The following is a 24,200-nucleotide window of genomic DNA, read 5'->3' on the forward strand; positions in this document are numbered from 1 at the left end:
TTTCATGGGATCTTACAATATCACTAAAAAAATGTCTGCTACTGCTTAACCACATTTTTTACATTTCTGCATCAAATTTGAAAACAAAAATCAAGTAGGAGATGTAGAATATGTAACTTGCAATTAAAATGCCAAGAGACTTGGTTAGGCCTGGCTCTCAGAACACCGAAGAGCATATACTCAGGTATCTTCACCTCAACTGGAAATGTAATCATCTTGCACAAAACCCAAAACGGAGCACATACTGAATGACGTATGGATTCTTGTTACTGTGTTAGAGAAATAGCAATTTTTTTCCCAACAGCTCTTTCAAAATATTAATACAGGTTGTGCCAGTAAATTTATTTAGTTCGATGTAAAAGTACACGGCTAACACAGGGAATGCAATGCCGATGGATAGCTACTGTTAAGACTTAAAATGCCTGTCTGTTTTCTTTGCACTACCCTGAAAGTCACTCTCTTTTCTTTTTTTGTCTTAGCGGCCAAAATACATAAGGTAGGTGGCACAGTGAAATAACGCTGCTGTCCTGTGCACCCCCAGAAAGAGCTGCAAAGCATGCCAATGCTGAATCCCTCCCTGGGTATTTTACATACATTTTAAAGCGTGTTCTTATTGACATTATTAATCCTGAAAGCTATCAATTTCACAGTGAAGTTGCAAACTGCATCCATGTCATCAGATCTCCCAGATACTGCTTAAACTTCCAGTAGTGGCAAACATTTTCTAATAATTAAGATTATTCAGATTAAGGGATCTTGCCTTTTTGGCTTTTTTGGAATGTACGGCAGAGTCGACTTAAGGATCCTTTATTAAGGTCAAACAAAAAGTTAACTGGGAACAGTGAAAACCTGAGTGTTCTCCTCTGTCCTATTTTTTTGAAAGAAAGACTGCTCACGACTACAAACTATTCAGTTACCCTAGAAGCTGTAATTTTTTTAATTTTTGTTTTTTTAAGGGCACAGAGGCACCTCTGTTTTCAAATTCACAAACAGTATCCAAGGGCTCTGAATTCAAGATTATACTTTGTGAGTACATTTCATAATATATAGATGTGGAAGCCAAGCTTGCTTTTTATTGGCAACGCTCCCAAGACTGAAATTCACGACAACGTTGCAAGAGGTGTGGGGAGAGCTCGCTGCAGCGGCTGGGCGAGGGAGACCCGTAACACAAAGACACAAGTAAATGTCACCCACTCCTAAAACATGGTTGCTCTGCTGTATTCCTATTAGGTTTTAAGGTTAATGCTTTTTTTTCCCCAAGCGCTTAAAGCATATTTAAAGATAAATGGTGGTCTTCTGAACCCGTCGGTGAAACGTGCAGTGACTAGATGAGCTCATTCAAAAAAGTCCAGTTATAAACCACCACCTCAGCAGCCCATCCTAGCAGGATAAACCAGATTTGTCTTCTCTTTCATTCAGCAAAGCATTGCCTGAATCCATTCAAATTTAACTTTTAACACCTACAGATATCAGTTATTACTCTTCTGAGGGGAATGATTTCCACAAATCATGAATGTGAGCAATCTCAGAAAAAACCCACAGGATTTCGCCCCCCGCCCCTAGGAGTCCAAAAACTGACAGAACAAGCTACAGGTGGAAGAGTAATTCTAACAATAAACTAAAGGGAAACATGTAATCAACTGCTACAAATTGAGGATAATATGGAAGACTCTGACCGCAGATGAAGCTTGCTGATGATAATATGAAAGCACAGCACTTTATTTGTAACGCTGGGAAAACCACGGTATTAAACTCATACAGAACCATCATTAAAAATGCCTTCAGACTTGCTACTACCCGACAAGCTTTAAAAGGGGACCCAGTCAAAGACCATGCTGACATTTGGCACCACAGACAGAAGAAAGTTTGTATGTACTACACGATAACCTTTGCAATAAGCCAAATTATTAGCACCTAATAATTGATCAGAACGCTAAATTCAGGAAACTCAACCTCATCTAAACTGTAAAAACCTATTATCCCACCTTTTCTGGGGTAATTGCCTGGAGGGAAGCCATAGCCCGCTGCAGGCTACGTGCAATCTAATCCGATTTTGAAGTTTTCTGCTTCACGTACTGCAATAGGTTTGCAGTTAGGTAGCAACCAGTTCCTGCTGCTGAAGATGGAGATCACACTCAGATCTGCAACACCACGGTATTTATCCCAAAGACAAGGCAGTCGGCTGGTTCCAGAGGCAAAGCAATGCTTCATGTGAACACAGATTAAAAAGACAAAACACATGGCTGAAGTAACTTGTTCTAAACATGTCGATGCCTTACTGGCTCCCTCTTCCTAATCACGGCAGCAGAGGATATTTTGGCAACACTGGGACTAGTGACAAAGTAGAACCTGCTGCAGAAGCATAAGCAGGACCGACTGCCTGACCCTACAGAAATCTCGCAGATCCAATAAAATCCAGAAATCCCTGTTTTTGAAACAATCTCTACATATCATTGGCATGCAAAAAATGATGTTGATAAATACCAGCTGAACTTCTCTGCATTGGCTCATTTTTTATCCTAAGGAAATTCATCTTCTAAACAATACACCTGAATTTCATTTCTCCTCAGAATTACGTAACTTAAAAGGCCACTCACGAAGATGGATATTTCATCTCATTTTGCATGATCCAACATAATATAAATCTATTTCATTCACATAAGATCACAAGATCTGACACCATTCACTTAAAAATAACACTTCCACGTAGCAGCTTTGAGCAGTAACACCAGATGGTTTCATGGGACCTTTTATTCAAGTCTTAGAACATGTAAATCTCTGCGCAGCCATTTTCAGTAGTAATAGCTTGAGGCAGTCGGGGTCATTCTGAAAGCTACTGATGTCAGATTTCACTCGAAGTGCAAAAAGACTCTTCAAACCTTTGAAAGTCTGTGCTACAGATATTAACTTACTTGTCAAAAATCACCAAACCGCTCATGAGTCAGGAGTCCTGCTCTGACCATCAGACTAAGCTTTTTCCCTGCCAAGCTGATAAATGTTTGCCTATATGTGATGAAAGCAAAGTATTTTAAATAACTATTCATACTGTTCTACAGTCAAATGTTCATTCAGTTTGTGCTACTAGGGAAGTGCTTATGTGAGCTAATGTCTCACTATGGATTTCTATTTCATCTTTAGAAGCCAATGAAAAATTTTAGTATCCACATGATGCTTGTAACGTCATTGTATTTACAGGGAATCCATTACACTAAGGGAACCATTGCGGCACTGTTATTTTCATTCTCTCCTACCTCCTCTGTCCCCCATTGAACATACTTCAGATCTGCTGCACTGAAAATGAAGCTTTGTGCCTCTACATTTGCAATGGTGGGCAGATGTCTGTAACTGGGTCAGTCGTATGTAACAGTTCTTTTTCAAACTTTGCCATACTGCATCCAGATAGCAGGAACTACACTGAATTTTTGACACTATTTTCACTGCAACAGATGCATCACGCTCTAAGTGCCAGTCAAGGTATTCACTCTTCACAATGTGTTATTTTTGTTATTTATTTTACCTTTGCTTCCTGGACTTCCTTCTGTATTGCTCAGGAAGCCCTACTAAAAATAGAAAGTATCATCAGTCTCATTTGATTCCCTCATTCTAAAAAAACTGTTGCTCTTGCAGTTCATCAGCGTTATGTAGTCTTTGGGAACCGACACATGATACACGATCCATTCCTGCTCTCGCATGGAGAATGGCCCAACATCATTTTAACATCATCAATTTCCAGTTTCATTTCCAAAATTACATTCTACAATCCTACTTATGAAAGAAGGAAAATTACAAGGTTTCTGTTATCAGAACTTCCCAATAACAGGTTTAATTCCACCCTGGGCTGTAACGTTAAACACACGTACACTCATATATATATATATGCACAACATATGTCCACATACATACTCTGTATTTGCAATTGCATTAAAAAATGGTTCCTTCACAGCACTGATGCAATCTCTGCAGATTTCCAAGGCATTTTTCTCCTTTTTTCATTCCTGGTGAAAATGACTCTTCTCTTCATACAGTCGCTGATTATCTTTCCTTCCCAGCTGCCTTGACAATGTGCCTATTCTGCTTTTCAGGATATACATGCAGCCAGGGCTAGCCACCACGTAGGGTCCATCCCGCAGAGATCTCAGCATGGCCGGCCTGGTGACGACAACCCTGTAGTCCACTTCTTCAAGAACATTGTAAGTCTCCTCTCTTCTTGTTATGCACTAAAATGAACAATTTTCTTTAGGATCCATCAGTAACCAAATACTGGCCATAAGCCATTATTTTGAGCCTCGTGAATTGTACTATGCCTTTGAGCTCATCACGCCATTCAAATACAAAAATAATTTTTACGTGGAAACACAGACAATACTGAAATGCTACAAAAAAGTGGATGAACCCTCCGTTAGCATAGTCAAATTTCAGCAACAACCATTACAATTATACAGCTTCACCATTTACAGGTTTTGGCCTTGTGTCTTCAGCATTGGCTGTGTTAAGGAATGTTTTCTTTTTTAAAATAGACAAAAATCCGGTGTGTTCTAGGCAAAGCCTGAGACAGCAGAGGAGCTTCTCAGTGCAATTACTTAGATATCACTTAATCCTACTAACTCATAGATAATATACAACAGGCTTGATGATTCCCTACATTTATTTGTGCCTCGGTTTTACAACTGTTTTGTGTTGGTTTTTAGGTCTCACCCCGTACACCTCCCCCAATGCAAGCAAAGGTAAGCGTTTTCAGGGGCCCAAGCAATGTCCAAGATCTTTTGTGGGCTAATTTATACCAATTCAACTGCTAGCCTGATTCATTTTCTTTAATGGCACTAAGTAAAAATCTGGAGTTATCACTGGGAATATTTAAAGCAAGGGACTAAGAAAAGCCATGGTTCTCTTCCTCATGCACTTCCTGACTTGCTGCATGACAAATTAAAGCCACTCGCAAGGATTTTTATATTCAGTTTATGTTGTGATTGCTTTATGTAATAAACTAATAACAGGTAATGCTGTCAAACAAGCCTCACCCACCAGGAACTGTCCTTACATTTATGAAGCTCAGCTGGCTTCTAAAGTACGCAATACTGACAAACCATGGCTAGTGGCCAGTTCTTGTAATGATAATGAAGACTTTTGCCTTTTCTGTTTCATGGCATGACTGCACACAGATTGTTGTTTTCAACTCCTGCCTCATTATCTGGCCAGTATTTCATTATTTTTACTGCATTTTCATGTTCTTCTGTGTATGGTGCACCCAGATGCTATGTTCCATAGTGACCATCATGTCATTGTTTCTATTTCTTGCATGTACAGGGAAGAGGATTATCCCTCACCAGATTTAGCTGGGTAGGTGATGAATGTGCTTCCAATAACAACCATTTTATTTACCAGGCCAAAGCATATCTTGCTCCATTGCCTCAAGCTGCTGCAGCAACGTGATAATTTTGTTTTGTCTCAATTTTGCTATTTTGCTTTTCCTGTTCCACTTTCCTCCCTCTACCCACAGCACTTTAAGATGGTAATTTTGTTGCTTGCTCTTATCCAGCAACTTGACAGCCTTGCAGTGATAATTTCTTTTGCTTTAGCACGAAGGGAGCAAAATCCACTGCATGGCAAAGCTCTCTTCCCTTAAAGACTCCTGGAAGACTCATCTGCTGCATTTTCTTTTCCTGGGAAGGACAAAAATGGGTGGGGGGGCTGGGACAAGGTGGACGCTTGTTCCACAGTTCCAATTGCTCTTATACAGTAAAGTCTGCAAAACTAACACTGTCACTAATTCAAGTATTTTGCCCACCTTTCCTTGCAATCCCTTTCAGTAAGAAGTGATCTGCCTAGACAGTTATTAGCCAAGTTCTTCCCACAGTTATCTCGCAACTAATTAAATTCTACTTCTCTACCGCAGGTTTGATTTTATATGACATGGACATGTAAATTACTTGCATTTTAAGACAAAATATTAAAGCCTTCAAGCCATTAAGCATTTCTTTCACTATCAGAACACAAATTAGTTGACGTGTTTGGCATCTTAGAACTCGTGAAATTGAAACATTTTAAGTTTTGTCATGCAGGTTAACCTTCTGAGTATTCACTTTTTGATTATCAATTCCTCTTTTACAGATTGGTGCTTCCCTCAGATTTGAGTATATTCAGATAATTTCCTAACATTTTCCTTCATCTTCGTTTATTACGTAAAAGATTATTTTATTCCAACACCTCTAAATTTCTCATTTGAGTATTACATTTCAGTGATCACAAAGAAAGATTACAATGCGCATAGGATAATTTGCATGCGCTAATTTGCAATTTATATGAAAATCTTTCTTTGCAGGGTGGTGAAGGACACAAGCCAGGATACGGAGGAAGCGGAAAATTCTATGAGCATAAATCTGCTCACAAGGGACATAAGGGATCCTATCATGAGGGCCAGGGCACTCTTTCCAAAATCTTTAAACTGGTAAAGTACAATTGAACTTACTCTAAGTACAAAAAAATTGAGCCCAGGAAAAAGAGAAGCCAAACCTCTCCAGAACCTGCCATGTTTGAAACAACCACATTTCCTTAAAGCTTCTGAAGGAACTAGATTTGCATGGATAAACCAAAAGGTTATCTCATGGCCTAGTAACTACTTACATGATAGGAAACAAAGGTAAAAATACAGTGTCAGTTACCATCAGGAAAGAAGGTAAGTCCACAAAGTCCCACAAAACCCGCACCAGCATCTGTGTTGTTACTCAACTCACAAATGACCTGGAACACAGAAGATGAATGAGGTGACACAGCTTGCTGCTGCTGCTAAATTATTTAGAATAGTGAAAGCGAAAGCAAACTGATAAACTGCAGAATGGTAGTACAGGGCAGTGTTGGGTACATATTTGGTTGAGATGCAATAACAACTTGAACGGTCCCTCCTTGCTCCAGGTGGGAGACCTCCTACAACACGTCAGTACCATGAGTTGCGACACCACATAGTCGGGCAAATTAGAAAACTGTGTCACGTGAAAAATAAACATTTGGTCAGATTATCTTTAATCTGGTTCAGTTCGCCATTCCGAGTCACCGCACAGCCCCACCAACACAGCTAATAAACGAAAATAGAACAGGAAAAAAAGCCAGTCATGAGGATTTTTCACATTCTATGTCAGGAAAAAGACATGAGAAAAGCACATCATATGCATTGGCAGCTACTTTAACAAGACTGTATTTTTTCCTCAAAGGTAAGCAAGTGAAGCATTCACAAGTAACAAATCATCTAGTATACTATTCGCACATGAAGAGTGCAATCAGCAGTAATCTTAACTTCAAGACAGGTCTGAGATCCCATTAGCAGAGCTGATCATCTCAAACTCTTACTCTCCAACAGGAGACGTAACAGCACCATTGCCTGTAGCAAAAATACATTTGTATCTCTTACGTGGTTTAGGGTATGTATCTTTCATTGTAGAGCTGTTTTTCAAACACATGCAGCACCAAGTGACAGCTTGCAAACTCCAAGGAGGTAGTAAGAATTCTTATGTTGCAATTTAAGAAAAGGAATGAGCTCTTCAGAGGCACAGGTAAAAATCAAACATTTACCTTTTAAGTCTAATATCACACTGTGCACTTGTAGCTTTTCAGTGGAGTTCAGATACATCAACAATACCATGGCTGTATACTGACATTATTTGTAAAATTTCTTTCGAACATCTGAAAATACCTGATAATAATCTCTCCCAAAATTTAATTCTCTTTTTTACATAACCATCACAACTATTTTAGCTTGGATTTATATCTATCTGATGATATACCTATACCGGTTCTTCTTTTTAGATAGACTTTTCCAAGCCATTATAATGTTTGGAACTCGTATCAGAGTTTTACTCAGGCCCATTTGATTTAGACCCATTCTTTATAGCAGGAGGCATTAATAACTATTTCTTTATATAGTTTTACAGTCTTTTACAATAAAAAAGTTATCCATTGTTTAAGATAACTTTGGAAGAAAAAAAGCCAATTACCTAATGGATTACACTAAATTTTCCTTGAAATAGTTTAGTAAAACTAAGGAGGGAGCACTCAAAGATGAGAGGAATATAAGCAAACAAAATCCCAAAGTACACATATGCTTAATTTTTTTGAAGTAAACAGTTCAGTTGTCAACTGATTACCGTAACAATTACCACACTATCTCACATTTGTGGTCATAAGTGTATCGTTCAAGATTTGCCTAGAAAGTTGCTGAAGCTACGGGAAAAGATACCCAGTTAGCCTAATCTTAAGTTCCAAAAATGAAATGCCAAAATTTCAGCTTGGATCATCTTTGCTATAAAACGGCTGTAAGGCTTTTCTCAATTGCAGATTTATGAATTGTCACAAGGGTTTTTTTCCTAGTTTGATGTTTTCTTATTATTTGTAAAAATTGGCCAGGTTTCAGCCCTTTATCTTTTCTTTGTTTTTTTCATCTATTTGCATCTGAGCTTTCCATACAAAACTGATGTTGATATAATCACATTAACAATTTACCCTAATAAATATTACAGAATAAAATTATTACATTTCAATTCTTTCAGATGTGAGACTAGTACAACTTGTATGCAAGGTTTAGAGTTTTTGGTTTTGGTGTTTGGTTTTTTTTGTTTTGTTTTGGTTTTTTGTTGTTGTTGTTTGGTTGGTTTTTTTAAGTATACATGCAGTTCAGGGGTAGCCATAAAAATGAAAATTTCCAAGATGTCCAAGTAAATAAATTGCTTTCATTAGGAAGGCCAGAATAAGAACATGTACCTACAAATAATTCATGAGAGACTGTCTAGCCCTGCATGAGAGATTTAATGAGAGTAAATCAATCGTATGTGAAAATATATGAAAAGCAATCATCTCTTTGAAGGGAACCAGTAATATTTAGCAATATACTAGAGGCCACTGCAAGCTATTTTCATTAGATAATATTTAAATTTTCTCATACTACGGATTGACGTTCTTCAATTTATAGCCCCAAATATACAGTACCTTTTAATTAACTTAACTCTATTCTTCCCTCCACAGGGAGGCTCTGGGTCCCGACCTGGATCGCGGTCTGGTTCACCAGTTGCTAGGCGCTGAAGCTCTAAGATGCCATCCAAGGATCATGTACTCTGCTTCATAATGTAACTGCCTTAAAATTAATAACAACTGCAACAATTACCTAGATAGATGCAATCCATTACTTAATGCCAATTAGGTTCTGCATGCAGTAGATTATACAAACTTCTATTGGCAATCCCTGACCAACAGTTGAATGAAAGGAACACAAAAAGTAGCTTTACTAGATGTTTTCCTTATTTTATGTAAAGTAACAAGATCTCTGACTTTACTCATTCTTCTTCAGGATGCCCTAACTGTATGCTGGACTTCATTATTTCTCCCAAGCACCTAATTTGAGCTCAAGTCTTCTGGTTTCATTTTAGTGAACATCAGAATTACAAATAAAGAGCTAATGTCTTGGATACTGAGCACTGCTGTTAATGAATTTCTGAGACACTGCTGTTAAAAAAAAAAAAAAAAATCCACCATGTGCAGAAGTTGTAAGGACTGTTTATCCAAATACTTTTTTGATTTGGTTTTTTTTGGTTGATGTTTTGTTTTGTTTTAATCTTCCTTCTCTCACTCACAGAATAATTTATTTTTATAACAGGATTAGGCAGTCATGGAAAGGTTTACCAAACATTGGGAGTTCAAGGTATGTGAAGTGTGGGAGGGGGCAGATGTTGTAGAATCAATACGATGCGGAGCAATAGTAATAAGGAAATTCTTTCTATACCATGAATCGCTCATCGCATCTCAACCATTAGAATTAAGAGCAGATGAGGGAGAGAAAGAGGATTTCAAATTTGAGTTAGACTAATGTTAAGAAACAAGGGATATTCCCAGAGAAGAAACATCTAAGATTGCACAAGTGACCACTGGACGTCACTGGTGCTCCACACAAACTCTGCTGCAACAGCATTAACTTTGCAGTACAATAAGTAAGTAAATAAATATATAAACAAATAAGTCTAATTTCTGAAAGAGAGCCCTTCAGTACTGGTATCTCAGATAGTCCTGCACATCTTGCGTTAGAATTTCAAATCTTTCTCTTGGTATTGCAGCAGTGTTATATTTGGTCTGCTCATCTTTTGCCTGAGTAACATCTGGATGCCTATGACGGGCAGTGCACCAAAGCAAACTCATAGTAAACTACTGTGAACATTTAACTGTTGTACTGTAGTTGCCTTATAGAAATAAATTATAGCTGAGTTAGATTTAGGTATTAATTGTTCACAAATTACTAAAAATGAATGTGTGGCGATGGTATTTCCAAACACACTTAGGGAAATAAAAGGCTCTTCTGAATTGCACTGTTTTATTACTTAAACTTACCATTTCTTCAAGCTGTCATCTAAGTGTCTGATTAATTTATTTTTTTTTTTTTTTTAGTTTTAGCCTATGCATTGTAGACTACAGTTAATGCTTCCCAGGTTGAAACTGCATTCCTAATAAGTGCCCAGTAAATGTTACCTATAAATATGTATGTTAATTGCATTTCGCATCTAAATCTACTATAGGTTTAAATCAGTGTCCATTAATATGAAGCAATGAAAGATGAGAGGATAGAAAGTACATAGAGACTAAAGAAAACAAAGCCACCAAAATTATTAAGCATACACACACGTATTACATCTTCTATTACCTACATTGGTTGCTATGTGGATTTTTCTATTGTAGCTTCGTTCAGATGCATACTCTGCAACGTAATAGTTGATTTAATTTGAATACGTATTGTTCTTATAGGAACACAGCTTTTAAAAATATTCATCGTTGAAATAAAGTAATCAACCTGAAATGAAACTTGGGCCAGTTTTGTCTTTTATAACAGAGAAGATTGTATATACAAAGTTCTGTGGGTTTTTTCACAATTCATGAATAATGTTCAGATACCAGAAAATGACACTTTGGGACCCAGGACCAGGTTCCCACACACAGGCTTCTAGTGACATTGCTGGTGACCTAGCACGGCCCACAAGGCTGACAATATAACACAGGATTTATGGGAGGCCAGTGTCTCTGGAGTGGCAGCTAAAGGCCAGGGGGATATTGCAAGGCATAAAATGCCTATGTACAGGCAATAAAATCCCACCCTTCATACAAGTACAGCACCAAGTATCTTCTTTGAACAGGGTATGTAAAAATCAAGTTGTTTTTTAAAGCAGCCTTCAAAAATGGGAAAGAATATTTAAGGTTAAAAAAAAAAATTGATAAATACTGCACTGTACTCAATTCCAAAATACTTCACTGTAGAACTACAGAACTTATCCAAAGCTCCTTCCTTGCCTTCATCACTCTGCTTTCCCCTCAGTCATCTTTTCCAGAGGCTGGAAGTGGCTTTTTTGGATTTACTTCCTATAGAAGAAAAGATACGGTACTTTAAAGCATTATTTTACCAACACAAGTCTCTTGAAAGAGATTACAAATTAGACTGAAATTTAGTCTTTTAATTACTTACTAATTGTTTTGCTGAAAAACAGCAGTTTAAATGGCTATTTGACTTCTAAGCAAAGGATTTTTCCTGAAATAAGAATGGACAACCAGTACTAAGAGCGTGTCATTTCTTGTACTGAAGGAATGGACATAAACCAAAAGAAATACTTGAGCAGACACAAGCCAAAAGGCCTGAGGCTAGCGTAAGCCTACTACCGTATCAAACCAAAAAGAACAGAGGCATTCCTAAGAACTCTTCACTTACCCACTATACAATCTGACTCTTCAAACAGGCCTTAGAACAAGAGTTCTTTCTGCTTCCTAAAAAAACCACATCTACTTCAACATTGCTTTTGAAAATACAAACATATTGGTTACAGTGTCTGTATTTGTACTGAGCAACAACATATACACTGCTTTGAAAACCTCCGACTCAATCTTACCAAGGAACCTGGGCTATGAAAACCTCTATGTCAGGATACTCAAGAGTGAATTTTGATGTTCATGGGGGAGGAGGATGCAGGGAAGCAAATCAAATACCATGTTACAAAAGAGTTTTTTAAAAGTCTATTTACCTTAACTGACAGGACTCCAAGTGCTGGAGGAGTAGCAAACTGAATTCAGGAATAATGTCAGCTGACTCCGTAACTCACACTGCTTATTTAACACTTCCAAGACTTACAACACACACTCATTGCCTCTAATCAAGACATAACACTTTGAGAAGTGACCATTTAAAAACAGCATCTTTTTACTCATGAGATGTACTTTTAGCATATGCTCACTGAGTATCAACCACTACCAGTTTTTACGTGCTGGCAAGGCAATCACAGATAGAGCAGACTGAATGCTTTCAAGCGTTCAAGAATCACGTTCCCATTATGAAGGATGGATTTGCATCTGGATGTGACCAGCTGTAAAACACCTTCTGTCAAACTGGACTAGGCAACCTCTGGAAAGTGTCATCCCCTATGCAGCAAATCAACTCCATCAAACTTTGCTGTGCATTTATACAGCATTCTCTGAAAGAACAAGGAAAAGGTTTTATACATAGTACATGCAACACAGCACTTTTTACTGTATCATTACTACAGATAAACAGGGTGCTATGCCATGGGGCCAGTATGCCATCAGACAACTGTAAAATATAATCTCTTTCTTAAACAGCTGAAATCTTAATAAGCTGTCTGGAAGGAAAGGCACTCCTGGAAGAACTTCACATACATTCTTTACATATAATATTGAGACACACACTTCTGGTAAACAAGAGTTTTTAGAGTTTCCTAGAATCCAGAATCAAATGCTTAAAAAATACACGAAACAGAATTTGGAAAAAAGTAATATTATTTAACATGTTTTTGAATTAAATATTCCACATAACAAAAGTGTTATTTTCATGTCACCAACTATATTACTTATATACATATGCCAAAGAGTTAACAAAAGAATTCAGAGATGCCCTATCAAAACCAACAGTGATCTCTTGCTTCAGCAATCTGAAATAACTAGTTTGTATCATAGACAAAGTATAGACAATATTTACAGAAAAGGGCTTTTTGGATCTGAGAACAATTATCATTCAGAAGGTAAATTAAAATCCAGCTCTGTATTATTGTACAACAAATCCACCACTGATCTAGAAGTACTTGCAGCAAACCGAAAAGATAAACTTCCTGCAACTGGGATTAGTATTTACAAAATATACTGATCAGCCACACAGAGGCTCATATAACTTTAAATATATATATATATATACATACAAGCACACATATATATATCTATATATATGTAACATAAATAAAATTCAAAAGAACAAGGTAAAAATAAGAAAAGAGCTTCTGTCTTTGGAATGTCGAAAAGATGACTATGTTTTTACTCCAGTGTTTCTTTGTTACGAATATACTTAACAAGTGGCACCTTTCAAAGCATTACTTAGTCAACTAGGTAGTTTTGCTGAAACAATGACTTAAACGACAACAAATAAAAGTAATAACACATTTCAAAAATTTACAAAGAAAATAATGAGGAACTTACAGATTTGAAACGATAACTGTTTACAGCACTGGGGAATACTGTATTAATATAGGTGACCTAGTGGGCATCTAACTTTCTCACTACTAACACAAAATTGTATGTTTACTTCCCAGATTTAGTATATGGCTGTGTTTTCCACAGATACCAAGATATGTACCTGCTGATCCAATACAGCAAACATAAAAGAAGAGGCTTTCATTGGAACCTCTTCTAGTTTGGATTCTCTTTAAGTAATTATTGCTGAGTTTAAAATCTCAGACTTTTAATGTAAAAACTAAGAACTAACTACCTCTGCGGTTGGAATGGAAATGAACATGCTCCCTTCTCAAGAGTTTAACTCAAGAAAAGCCAGAAGTTCATGGCATTTTATTTTTTTCAACAAATTCTCAAAACGTACTAAAAAAAGCTTAAAACAAAAATACAGCGTTTTCCTGTGCCTTGTAAAAAAAAAAAAAAAAAAAAAAACAACCACACCCCCCCCCCCCCCAAAAAAAACCAACCAAAACTATTTTATACTGCATGCATCTAGTCTGTAACATTTTGTTTCCGACTTCACTTACTTCTTTAAACACATAAAAAAGAAAGCTGACCCGACAGTTTCATGGTTTTCCCACGAAGCTACTCTTCACCTCCTTTAAAAATGGGAATCATTCTATTTTGATATAAAGTTCCAGTTTATTTTTCAAATAGATATACTGGCTGTGAATTAGAAGATGAAACTGTATACAGTATTACCTGAGTTCATTGATTCACAGACAACTTAGCACAGATTAAATGATGTTTTCCCAATATTCTTCTACAAGCTTAAAAAAAGAATGATTCTTTTAAGTAATTTTTGTAAATAATTAAAAAAACTATAATATATTATTCTATTGTTAATATTTTCAATGCTTGAAGCTTTAACTGTAAAAATCCATCTTTTACTTTTCTGAAAACTTGTTTAGAGAAATTCAAGTCCCAGAAACATTTTTAGCTTTCAAATTTTAAGGTGTCATCGAAAAACATTGCCTATACTTTGCCATTCATTTGAAGATTCTTGTACCACTTCTTCTAAATTCAGAGCACGACTAATATCTTCCCCTTCTTGTTCTTGATGACTAGCAGGCTCTTGTACAGGACCTACCAAAGTACAAGAGAAAAAGACAAATGAGTATGATTTGATGTATAGTGTAAGAAAAATGCAAATATAGCACTTGGGAATAAAGGAATAATGCTGGGAAAGGTATTACACAACTACTTCAGATTCTGTAAATTCATTAGATGCTCTTTGAAAAATTAAAAAAAAAAAAAAATCTAATATAATCCATTGGTTTCCTGTAATAGTTTTTGAATTTTCTATTTCTGTACTGCAGAGCTCCACATAAAAAAACAAGGAACCATAAGCAGTAACCAACCTCTGTTTCAACCTGCTTTTTGGGTTGCATGTTCAACTACTAGCTCATCAACTCTGGTCTTTGGCTATGAGTGCCTAATTCCTCAATAACTTAAGGGAAGTGTTTTGTGCTTTCCTAGTCAAGCACATGGCTTTCTGCACCCACTGTTACTATCATTATGCTACATACCAGTGTAACCGTGAGCCCGTTTCATATGCAGTTTCATATTGCTTTTCTGTGTAAATCCCATTGCACAGTAATCACATTTGTAAGGCCTCTCTCCTGTGTGCTTTTTCATATGGACTTGAAGAGCACTCTTCTGGTTAAAAGCCTTTTCACAGAGTGTACATTGAAATGGCCGTTCCCCTTATAAAAAGAGAAAAACGTATTTAACAATTTCTCATTTCAACATAAAAATACAGTTCAGAATTCAGTAAAAATCATCAAGATGACCTAGAAATTAAGTAGACATGACCTTTTTCCCTGAGACTTTCTCAAAACAGTGCTATGGCTCCATATCATCAGCAAAACATCCCAAATTAAGTACCAGCATATTTACATAAGTCCTAAACCACTGATATTGTTATCTTTCCTATCCAATTTATTATCAAAGTAAATTATTTAATAGAAGTGTATAAAAAAAATATCAGTTTACCAGTTTGACTTTTCTATACTAAAGAGGACCATCACCTTTTTACATCATTTATGAATAATGTAGATAAAGCAATATTCTAGAATTAACAAAGCTGATGTCTGTAAGAAACTAGAAGGCCAAATGTGTTAAAAAACCCAAGTTCCAGTAGTTCTGCATGGGACCTGTGGCCTCCTATGCCAATAACTACTAGTGACTCGATATCTTACCAAAGGAGGCATATTCTTCCAAATCTGCCAGAATACTACTCATTTATAAATATAAACTCAAAAATATATCCATTACAAAAATATTTAAAAATTTTAAAATACCTACTTTGCAAAACCAGACCTCTGCTTCAACACTCAACACCACAACCTCTGACATCAACACAAGGCACATTGCTATATGTCATTAAGGACTTCTAAAAGCACTTTCTGAACTTACAAATACACCTTGTTATTAGTTAGCACAATAAAGCATAAGCAGGAGTATAAATACTTCATGATTTTCTTTAAAGAACCAATTTCTCTCTTCCTTCATTACCTTTATGTTAGTGTCCCCACATGCATTGTAGCTTCCATGCTAAATCCAGCTTCTCAGACAATCAATAAAAGGTCCTTTAAAGCACAGAAGTGTTCTTTCTATTTTTGTTAACAACAATTTCACTAGTTTGAAGTGAAATCTAGGTTTCCTCAGATACTTTTGACTCCAGGTGTTCTATTCTGTTAAGATGAACAGCCTTTTTGGTGTTATGTGATGGATTACCACATGGCTTTTTGGTAGAACTAGAAGCATCTGCTTCCCTCTAATTTCACCAACATTTCTCCAAACTGCTCTTCACTGATAAGTCTGAATGTACAAGATATTTAGAGCTATTCAGAGAAACAATGTGTTTTCCTTCTCGCCATTGATTCAGTAGCTATTGCCCATTAGAAATTGTTAAAAATGTTTAATCAGGATAGAAATCACAAACACTTTCTCAAAGACAAGGATCATACTTTTAGGAAAGCAAATCAGTTTAGACTTACATTAGTCTTTCCTATCACAGTTTATGTAAGAGCACCCACCTAAAAACTACTGTGCAGCACATTTTCACTCTTTTGGTCTTAAGGGATTTTTAAAAGAATGTTCTCTTCTGAAAGGATGACTATCTTGTGGATTGACTTGCTGTTTCAACAACGTCAGACAACAGTAATATAAAAATGAATTTAGCACGGATTGTTACAGTTTGTGGGCATTCCTAGCACATGAGCACCCAAGTGAAGGAAATCCAAAAATATCTGAGGATTTACAGGGTAAATTACAAGTCATTCCAAAATAGAAAGAATTTTTCCTATGATGGTGCAGATTTATGAGAAACAGATGCATAAAGGGACTCTGCTCTGCTCCCAGCCTTCCTGAAGCACTCTGTGTCTATTACAATGGGAAGCAAAAATCAAAGCAGGGAAAAGGGAAACTGGCCTTCTTTCCTGCTTTCAGATTATTTTATGAAACTCTTAACTAGAACAGTTTTTAAAGTCTGTATTATTTAAGTCAGTTATTACAGAAAGCAAATTATTGGGGAACTCTAAAGACTTTTAATCTCTTTGGATTGTAACTCCTGCCTCTCTTTTCCTGCCCTGAATATGACCAGAATGTTCTTTTCTACCACAGTAACCACAAAGCAGCTCTGTTTCCCTTTTTCAGTTTTCTTCTCAGGAAGAACAGTCACCATTCCTCTTGGGGTCCGGGGTGGAGGGAAGAGAAGCATAAGCAGTCAACCCATTAGATGAGAATACACAGGGTAAGCAGAGACCCCTAACACATAAAAACAGCTCTAGTAGATCAGATCAACGTTTCCTCCCCTACTCACATGAGAAGACACCTTCAACCAGTTGGTATGAACACCCCTTATAAAACATGCTTATACACACCCATAGTACAGTAATTGCAACTAGCAGCAACTGATCAGCAATGAATGCTGCTACCTGACAAATGACTGCAAATACCCATTACCTTTATCAAGAGTTACTGCTTATCTACCAGAAGTTTTGCTGAAAGTGGATGACCCAGCCCACTATATTAAAGTCTGTCCTATCACACCTGCATTGAAAATTTCCCCTCCTGTTACAATACTCTCTAGTTGCCATAACCAATACATATCACCCACACTGCAGTATTTCACAACTTAATACATAAGGATCTCATCCCTTCCCAGCTCAACAATCACCCACATTCTTCATCTGCCTTTTATGCCCAGTACCTCCCCGATCTATCCATGCCTTCCTATGACAACATCTCTAAACATGCTCTTAGGATTCCCAAATCTCAGAATTTCCTTAGCAAAATGACTCAAACCATAAATTCACCAAGTTCATGAATCTTCTCTATCCAACCTCCTATAATTTCCTACTAGAGAGTTCTCAGCAACTGAATGAAATGTGAACAAAAGTCAGGGCCAGCACCTAGGACCTCTCTGGCTCTCAGCTGCCTAGCAAACCCTAACACCCCAAAGCTCAAACACTCATGTGTAAATGAGGTGCAACAGCTCTTGCAATTACTGCTCCTACTTTACCTTTGACAGTACACAAATCATGTGCTGAATTAGGCAACCAAAATGAGCCAAATTCATTTTACCAGAACAAATCAGAAAATGCCACAGTAGGCTGCACACTGTATAGGCCTCATCTAATTCACCCACAAACATTTGGAATCACTGAATAATTATTCTCCAATTCTTCTTTTTTTCCCCATGGTAAAACAAGTATCAGACTACATTAATTTCTTTGAAAACCTCATGATATACTGCAAAAGCCAGCAAGAGAGCACAGATAGAAAAAGTACGACCTTGTCTTGACTTCTTATGTCTCAGAACTGCTTATGTGCAATGGTAAGTATGAACTAATTTAACCTTAATGGAAGACAGAGTCATTCATCACCTAACAATAATTTTTCTGTATGGCCACTGCTATATGGGAAGTTAAAGCAGTTTCCTAGACTGTGGCAATCTTAACATATTTTCAACTTCATCTACTTTTTTTTTGACTCTGCCTGTCTTCCCTAGAAACCCTTTTATCATTTATTATTCATAAAATCACAGTACACAGCCTTAGACATAGACTGAAACTCTACCATATTAAGTGCTTCATGCAAAAAGAGCAAAGAGAAAGACCCTACCTTTAAGAACTTGCCATAAACATAATGTAAGAGAAAAGAAATTACCAGATAGACAAGTATATAAGGACACATTAAGATAATGTAAATTATCAATAGTGGCAGTGGTCCCAAGACATCAACAGCCTATCAGATGTCATACAGACACATAAAAAGAACTCAAAGATACTACTGAATAAACATTTACATTCCTTCCAAACATTTGGAACAGCATGGTAGAATGCATATGTGTGTGTGTGTGTGTGTGTGTGTGTTTATATAAGATTGTGTTTGTCAAAGCCAGAGAAAAGAAAGCTTTTATGCATGAAATGAGAGTATCCACAAGACACTTAGATATACAGGCAACTCTCTACTTCAGAGATGCAATACTAAAAACCGCAAGACTGAATCTGAGGGTGCAAAGCAAAGATCCATTCAAAGATGAAACTCAAATTATACGTCACAAGATTGGCAAGTGATGCTAACCAAGGAAAAATGACAGGGTTAACAAGATTACTTAAAGGAAGAGACTAGGAACTTTGCTTTAAATGCATGAAGAGCAGCCAAAAGCTAACTACCATAAGTTAATACTGGGGAAAGAGAAAGCTCTCACTGACTCACTGAAAGAGAGTTATCCTTTTTTGGGAGTCTTCTTACGCTACAGCACATCCAATCAAATTCCTTGGTCCCCTCCAGCTTAGTAGCAATACAGGTAACTTTCCCCTTTCCTTTTTAACTCTAGCAGCCGTGACAGCTCTTTATTGGTAGCAGTGCTATGGAAAAGAGAGAAGTTGTTTTGGAGAACTGACTCCTATACTTAGAACTCATTTTCTTAAGAACACTGTTCTTAAGATACAGAAGGTGAAGAGGAAGGCAGTTGGGCTATCCAAGTACAGCTTTCAACTTGTAGAAGGGCAGAAGCTGCAACCCGAAAAGCACTTTTATCACAGAAAATGTGTGCTCCCTAGGAGAAGTCAGTATAGTCTTTTTATAGAGTAACAGTTGAAAATAATTAAGCAGAAAAGAACCAAACAAATTAAAAGCACTGGCATTAGAAACAGATGAACTGAGTAGTAGTTCAATGACAGTGAAGCACTGCATACAGCAGTCAGTATCAGCAGTCAAGCCTGTCCTTATTTAATGTCACTGAGCACACCCACTCATTTGCACATTCTCCTGTATGCTTGAAGAAGATCATATCCAGTATCTTTACACCACTTTAAACGATGCTTTAAGATATGCTTTTGTTAATCTCTTTCAAAGACTGACAAACTTTTAAATACAAGCTCATGCATTCACATTACCGTTGCAGTACTGCCAGTCCCAAAATATGGAGAAGCTTAGTCACATCACTAAGCATGATGTTCTGGCTTTAACCAAAACATCAGTTTCTGAGATTTCAAGTCTGCTGTTTCTCATTTTAATTTCTAAACTCTTTGGATTAGAAATTTACTTGGGGTTTTTTTTAAGCTTAAGTTGATACTTAAATGCAGTTACCTGAAACCATGAGCAAGGACTTCAAATATAACACCGATATATTCATGAGAAAATCTTGTGAGATAAAAATCATTTCTGGTGTTACCTGTGTGAATGCGGCTATGTCTTTCCAGCTGACTTGGCTTAGCGAAAGCTTTTTCACAAATATCACACTTAAACACTCTAGGCTTCTGGGAACTCAGTGAAGGTCCAGCCTGATGGGTTTGCATGTGTTCCTAAGCGAATACAGAAAAAAAATACATTTCAGACCATTTAAAAAACCTTCAGTATTTAACGTAGAAATACATTCACGCTTTTAAAACAAACGCAGAGGATCTTAGTCATCAACAGACAAGCCAGAAGAAGATGGAAGCTTGCATTTCTCTTTCTTTTAAATGAGAGATTGTTTTTGTATATCAAGTCTTTGTAAGGCTGATGCATCAGTATCCTTACATTTCTGAAAACCTCTGTCATAACTGTATGCATTGCTTTTTTTGCATACATTAGTCCCTTCACTAATTGTCTGATGCAAAATAAAAAAAACCCTTACAAACATGGATTTTGGACAACTGTGCATTGTAAGTTAATACTGGATTTTTTCCCTCCCCTCTATGGTATCCATCTCCCCTGCCTTGCCTAATACATAGGTATTCCTACTCAGCACCTGAATAACTATCATTGTAAAACTGTACAGGCCTCAAAGAGGGGACTACCACAACATACACACACGCAGCTGCACACTGTCAAAGTGCAAATAGAACCACTTCAGAATGAACTCTTAAATTAATAGGAAAAAAAAAAATCACTAAGGTCCCTACAGGTAAGAAAGCACAATGAGGGCATGTCACATTTTATCTTTATGAAGAAGCATTAGTAACAGTTCTAACTTCAGTGTTTTTAATTCACTGATGCTGGGCCCAGAAGTTTTGCAAATTCAAAGGAGTATCTTATGTTATCTATTAACTTTTTCATTTAAATCTCTTTATTAATACCAAGATACAATTCAGATTACAAAAGAAAGAAAATACAAACATATTTAATTTAAAAATCTAATCAAGAACGGTATGTGAAACAGTATTGTGAGTACTTGTCCACTTTCTAAAATGTGTGTGGATATTCTTTTCTAGTCTATTCATTACAGACTAGGCTATTAATTAGTCTCTACTACACCTAAACAATAAGTCTTCTTGAAGTCTACGAAGTCCTACTCCTCACTCCATGAACTGAAGCAAACTGTGTCTGCAGAATTTGTTTTCACTGGAAAATCAGAGAGACAGTTACAGGGAAGAATATTATTATCATAGTAATTATAATAATATGGTATTATAGGAAAATAATAAAAGGTCTTCTCAGAAAATCACAGGAGATTCATAAACCACAGCTTAGTTGGAGATGAAGAAAATATTTTGCTTTTATCTTCTTCATTACCTCCTGAAGCATTAAAACAGTGGAAGCATGCTATGACCTACTCCAGAAAACTTAGCTGAAACTGGCTGCTTCTTTCTGTCCACTACAAAAAAACACCACACCAACCCAAAACAACAAGAAAAAAACCAAAACGCCAACAACCCCACACCCCATTTTCTACTTGAAAGCAAACAGGAGAGCATCCAGATAGCCGCCGTAAAACTTTCTCTGAAGAAACAGTTTGTGATGCAATTCTGTTCCACTGATCTGCCAATCCCTTATACTTTTCCTGTAAAACGTATGCTTTTGAAAATAGTTCATGGGAATACAACGCTCTGATGTGCAACCACTTCTTCACAGACATACTTAGTATTTCTTTGATTGTTCATATGATGTTTTACAAGTTTATTTGTGTAATTCTCATATTTTTCAGATAGGAAGTATCTTGGTGGCCCAAATGAGCATTATGTAATTAGAAAATAAGAATAGGAAACCTTCTTTGAAAGGGCCCTTTACCCCCTCACTCATGGGTTAGTGTGCAACTCTTCTGCCCTACCTATCTTGAAACATTAATTGTAACCACCTCTGAAAGTAGGGCAATAAAAAGTTTGTTTCATTTCATTGCTTTAAGTTTTAAGTTTTTAAGATTGTTTCATTTCATTTTCATCTTAAATGATGACCATGCTTTATTTACTATCTACAGTCACCTTGCAGGTACTTCTACCATCTAATGATACAGAATTGGACAGATTAGTCGCTGCGCATGTTTTAAGATTCTCCTCTCTGAACCTGTAAAATCAGGACAGCCACCAACATCAGAAGGGCAAACCAAAGACACTGGACCAAAAATTTTTGACTCTGGGGGTGTGGTGGTGGTGGGGGTGTTTGTACATAATCTCTAAAGAAGCTTTTCTTGTGGGTAATTGTGAAATTGCTGGTACTGGTGCCTTTGGAAAAACAAATATGGTTAAGTACTGCCATCTAAACATTGGTACCCTTTCCTCCTAATGGGTTTTTCTGGAAAGCCGGAAGTTTGGCAGCGCTCTTAATACTTTGGTGATCTCAGTACAAAATGAAGACCTTGAGTAAGAGATCACTGAACACTGAACCCTTCCCAAAACCCTAAGCCAAAACCTGTGGTTTCATTTCTCTTTGTAGAACTTCCTGTTAAAGGATGCTCACAGCTGATATTCTAGAACACCTTAATGAAAAAAAGAGTTTGATGAAGAGGTGGAATTTATTTTAGGACATGATAGACAAATAGTAAATGAAACTGTCTTTCTGTTTAAAACATCCTCTCCTCCTCCTCAGCAAAAGTGAAAAATGATGATTTGGAGATTCATTTTGACTTTCATCATCAGAAATCTTGGATTGGGTTTGTACAGGATACAGAGAAAACCTTCCTGAAATAAGATTTATCAGCTTTCATAGCCAGCAGTTGGGACTGATAAAGATCAAACTGTTATGCTGGTTGAAAGAAAGTAATAGTGTTTCCACGGGATCAGCTATATTGAACTGCAAACTTCTGCCACATTTTTGATGAAATATTCCAAAAATTTAGCTGGTCACTCTGCTGGTTTGTGTGTGTCTGTATGTGTATATGGGAAAAGAAACTGTTTAAACTTCCTCATCACCTGGTGAGGTTCACTCTCCAATTTTTACATGTACATGCAACATCATCCTCCTTTCTTAAGAACTAATAAAATGTGATCTTTTGCAAATGCTGATGTCTTCAGATCTGAAGGTTGAAAATGGTCCACTGCACTGAGCAGGAAGTGTTTCCTGGTATAAAGCCATGGTTTAAAGAAGCATCCCAAATAAAGCAAATAAGGCTGCCTTTCACATCAGAAAGTACACATTCAAGAAGTCAACTTTCAAATATAAATGTTTTTCTATCACCACCCTAGCCTTATCTAACAAGCAGGTTTTTGTCCATGTTGTTCCTGATCTGAGTTGAACTGCAGATTTTTTTCAAATCTCTTTTTTGCAAAGAAAGTGAAATAGAATCATAGGATCATTTAGGTTGGAAAAGACCCTTAAGATAGAGTCCAACCATTAATCTAGCACTGTCAAGTCCACCACTAAACCATGTCCATAAGCACCTTATCCAAACTTCCTTTAAATACCTCCAGGGATGGTGACACAACCACTTCCCTGGGCAGCCTGTTCCAATGCTGGACAACCCTTTCAGTGAAGGAAAATTTCCTAATATCCAGCCTAAACCTCCCCTGGCGCAACTTGAGGCCATTTCCTCTCATTCTATCACTTGTTACCTGGGAGAAGAGACCGACCCCCACCTCTCTACAACCTCCTTTCAGGTAGTTGTAGAGAGCCATAAGGTCTCCCCTCAGCCTCCTTTTCTCCAGGCTAAACAACCCCAGGTCCCTCAGCTGCTCCTCATCAGACTTCTGCTCCAGACCCTTCACCAGCTTCATTGCCCTTCTCTGGACACGCTCCAGCACCTCAATGTCTCTCTTGTAGTTAGGGGCCCAAAACTGAACACAGGATTCGAGGTGCGGCCTCACCAGTGCCGAGTACGGGGGCACGATCACTTCCCTACTCCTGCTGGCCACGCTATTCCTGATACAAGCCAGGATGCCATTGGCCTTCTTGGCCACCTGGGCACACTGCTGGCTCATATTCAGGCAGTTATCTACCAATATCCCCAGGTCCTTTTCCACCAG

The 24,200-nt window shown here is 37.2% G+C and overlaps 2 protein-coding genes across 2 annotated transcripts in view; one reads left to right on the forward strand and one right to left on the reverse strand.

Moving 5' to 3' along the window:
• MBP (myelin basic protein) overlaps nt 1–9,119 on the forward strand; it is a 116,795-nt gene extending 107,676 nt beyond the window's left edge. Inside the window, 5 exon segments of the mRNA XM_075494262.1 lie at nt 4,050–4,190; nt 4,689–4,724; nt 5,305–5,337; nt 6,320–6,445; nt 9,010–9,119. Coding sequence (XP_075350377.1) covers nt 4,050–4,190; nt 4,689–4,724; nt 5,305–5,337; nt 6,320–6,445; nt 9,010–9,066 — 393 coding nt within the window. The 3' untranslated portion in view covers nt 9,067–9,119.
• A 4,865-nt stretch (nt 9,120–13,984) lies between these two features.
• Nucleotides 13,985–24,200, reverse strand: part of ZNF236 (zinc finger protein 236) — a 92,685-nt gene continuing 82,469 nt past the window's right edge. Inside the window, exons 31-33 of the mRNA XM_075494263.1 lie at nt 20,216–20,345; nt 15,057–15,233; nt 13,985–14,613 (exon numbers count right to left, since the gene is read on the reverse strand). Coding sequence (XP_075350378.1) covers nt 14,486–14,613; nt 15,057–15,233; nt 20,216–20,345 — 435 coding nt within the window. The 3' untranslated portion in view covers nt 13,985–14,485. The remainder of the gene's footprint in view (nt 14,614–15,056; nt 15,234–20,215; nt 20,346–24,200) is intronic.

This window comes from Mycteria americana, chromosome 2 (assembly GCF_035582795.1).
Source record: "Mycteria americana isolate JAX WOST 10 ecotype Jacksonville Zoo and Gardens chromosome 2, USCA_MyAme_1.0, whole genome shotgun sequence".
NCBI classification, from domain to species: Eukaryota; Metazoa; Chordata; class Aves; order Ciconiiformes; family Ciconiidae; genus Mycteria; species Mycteria americana.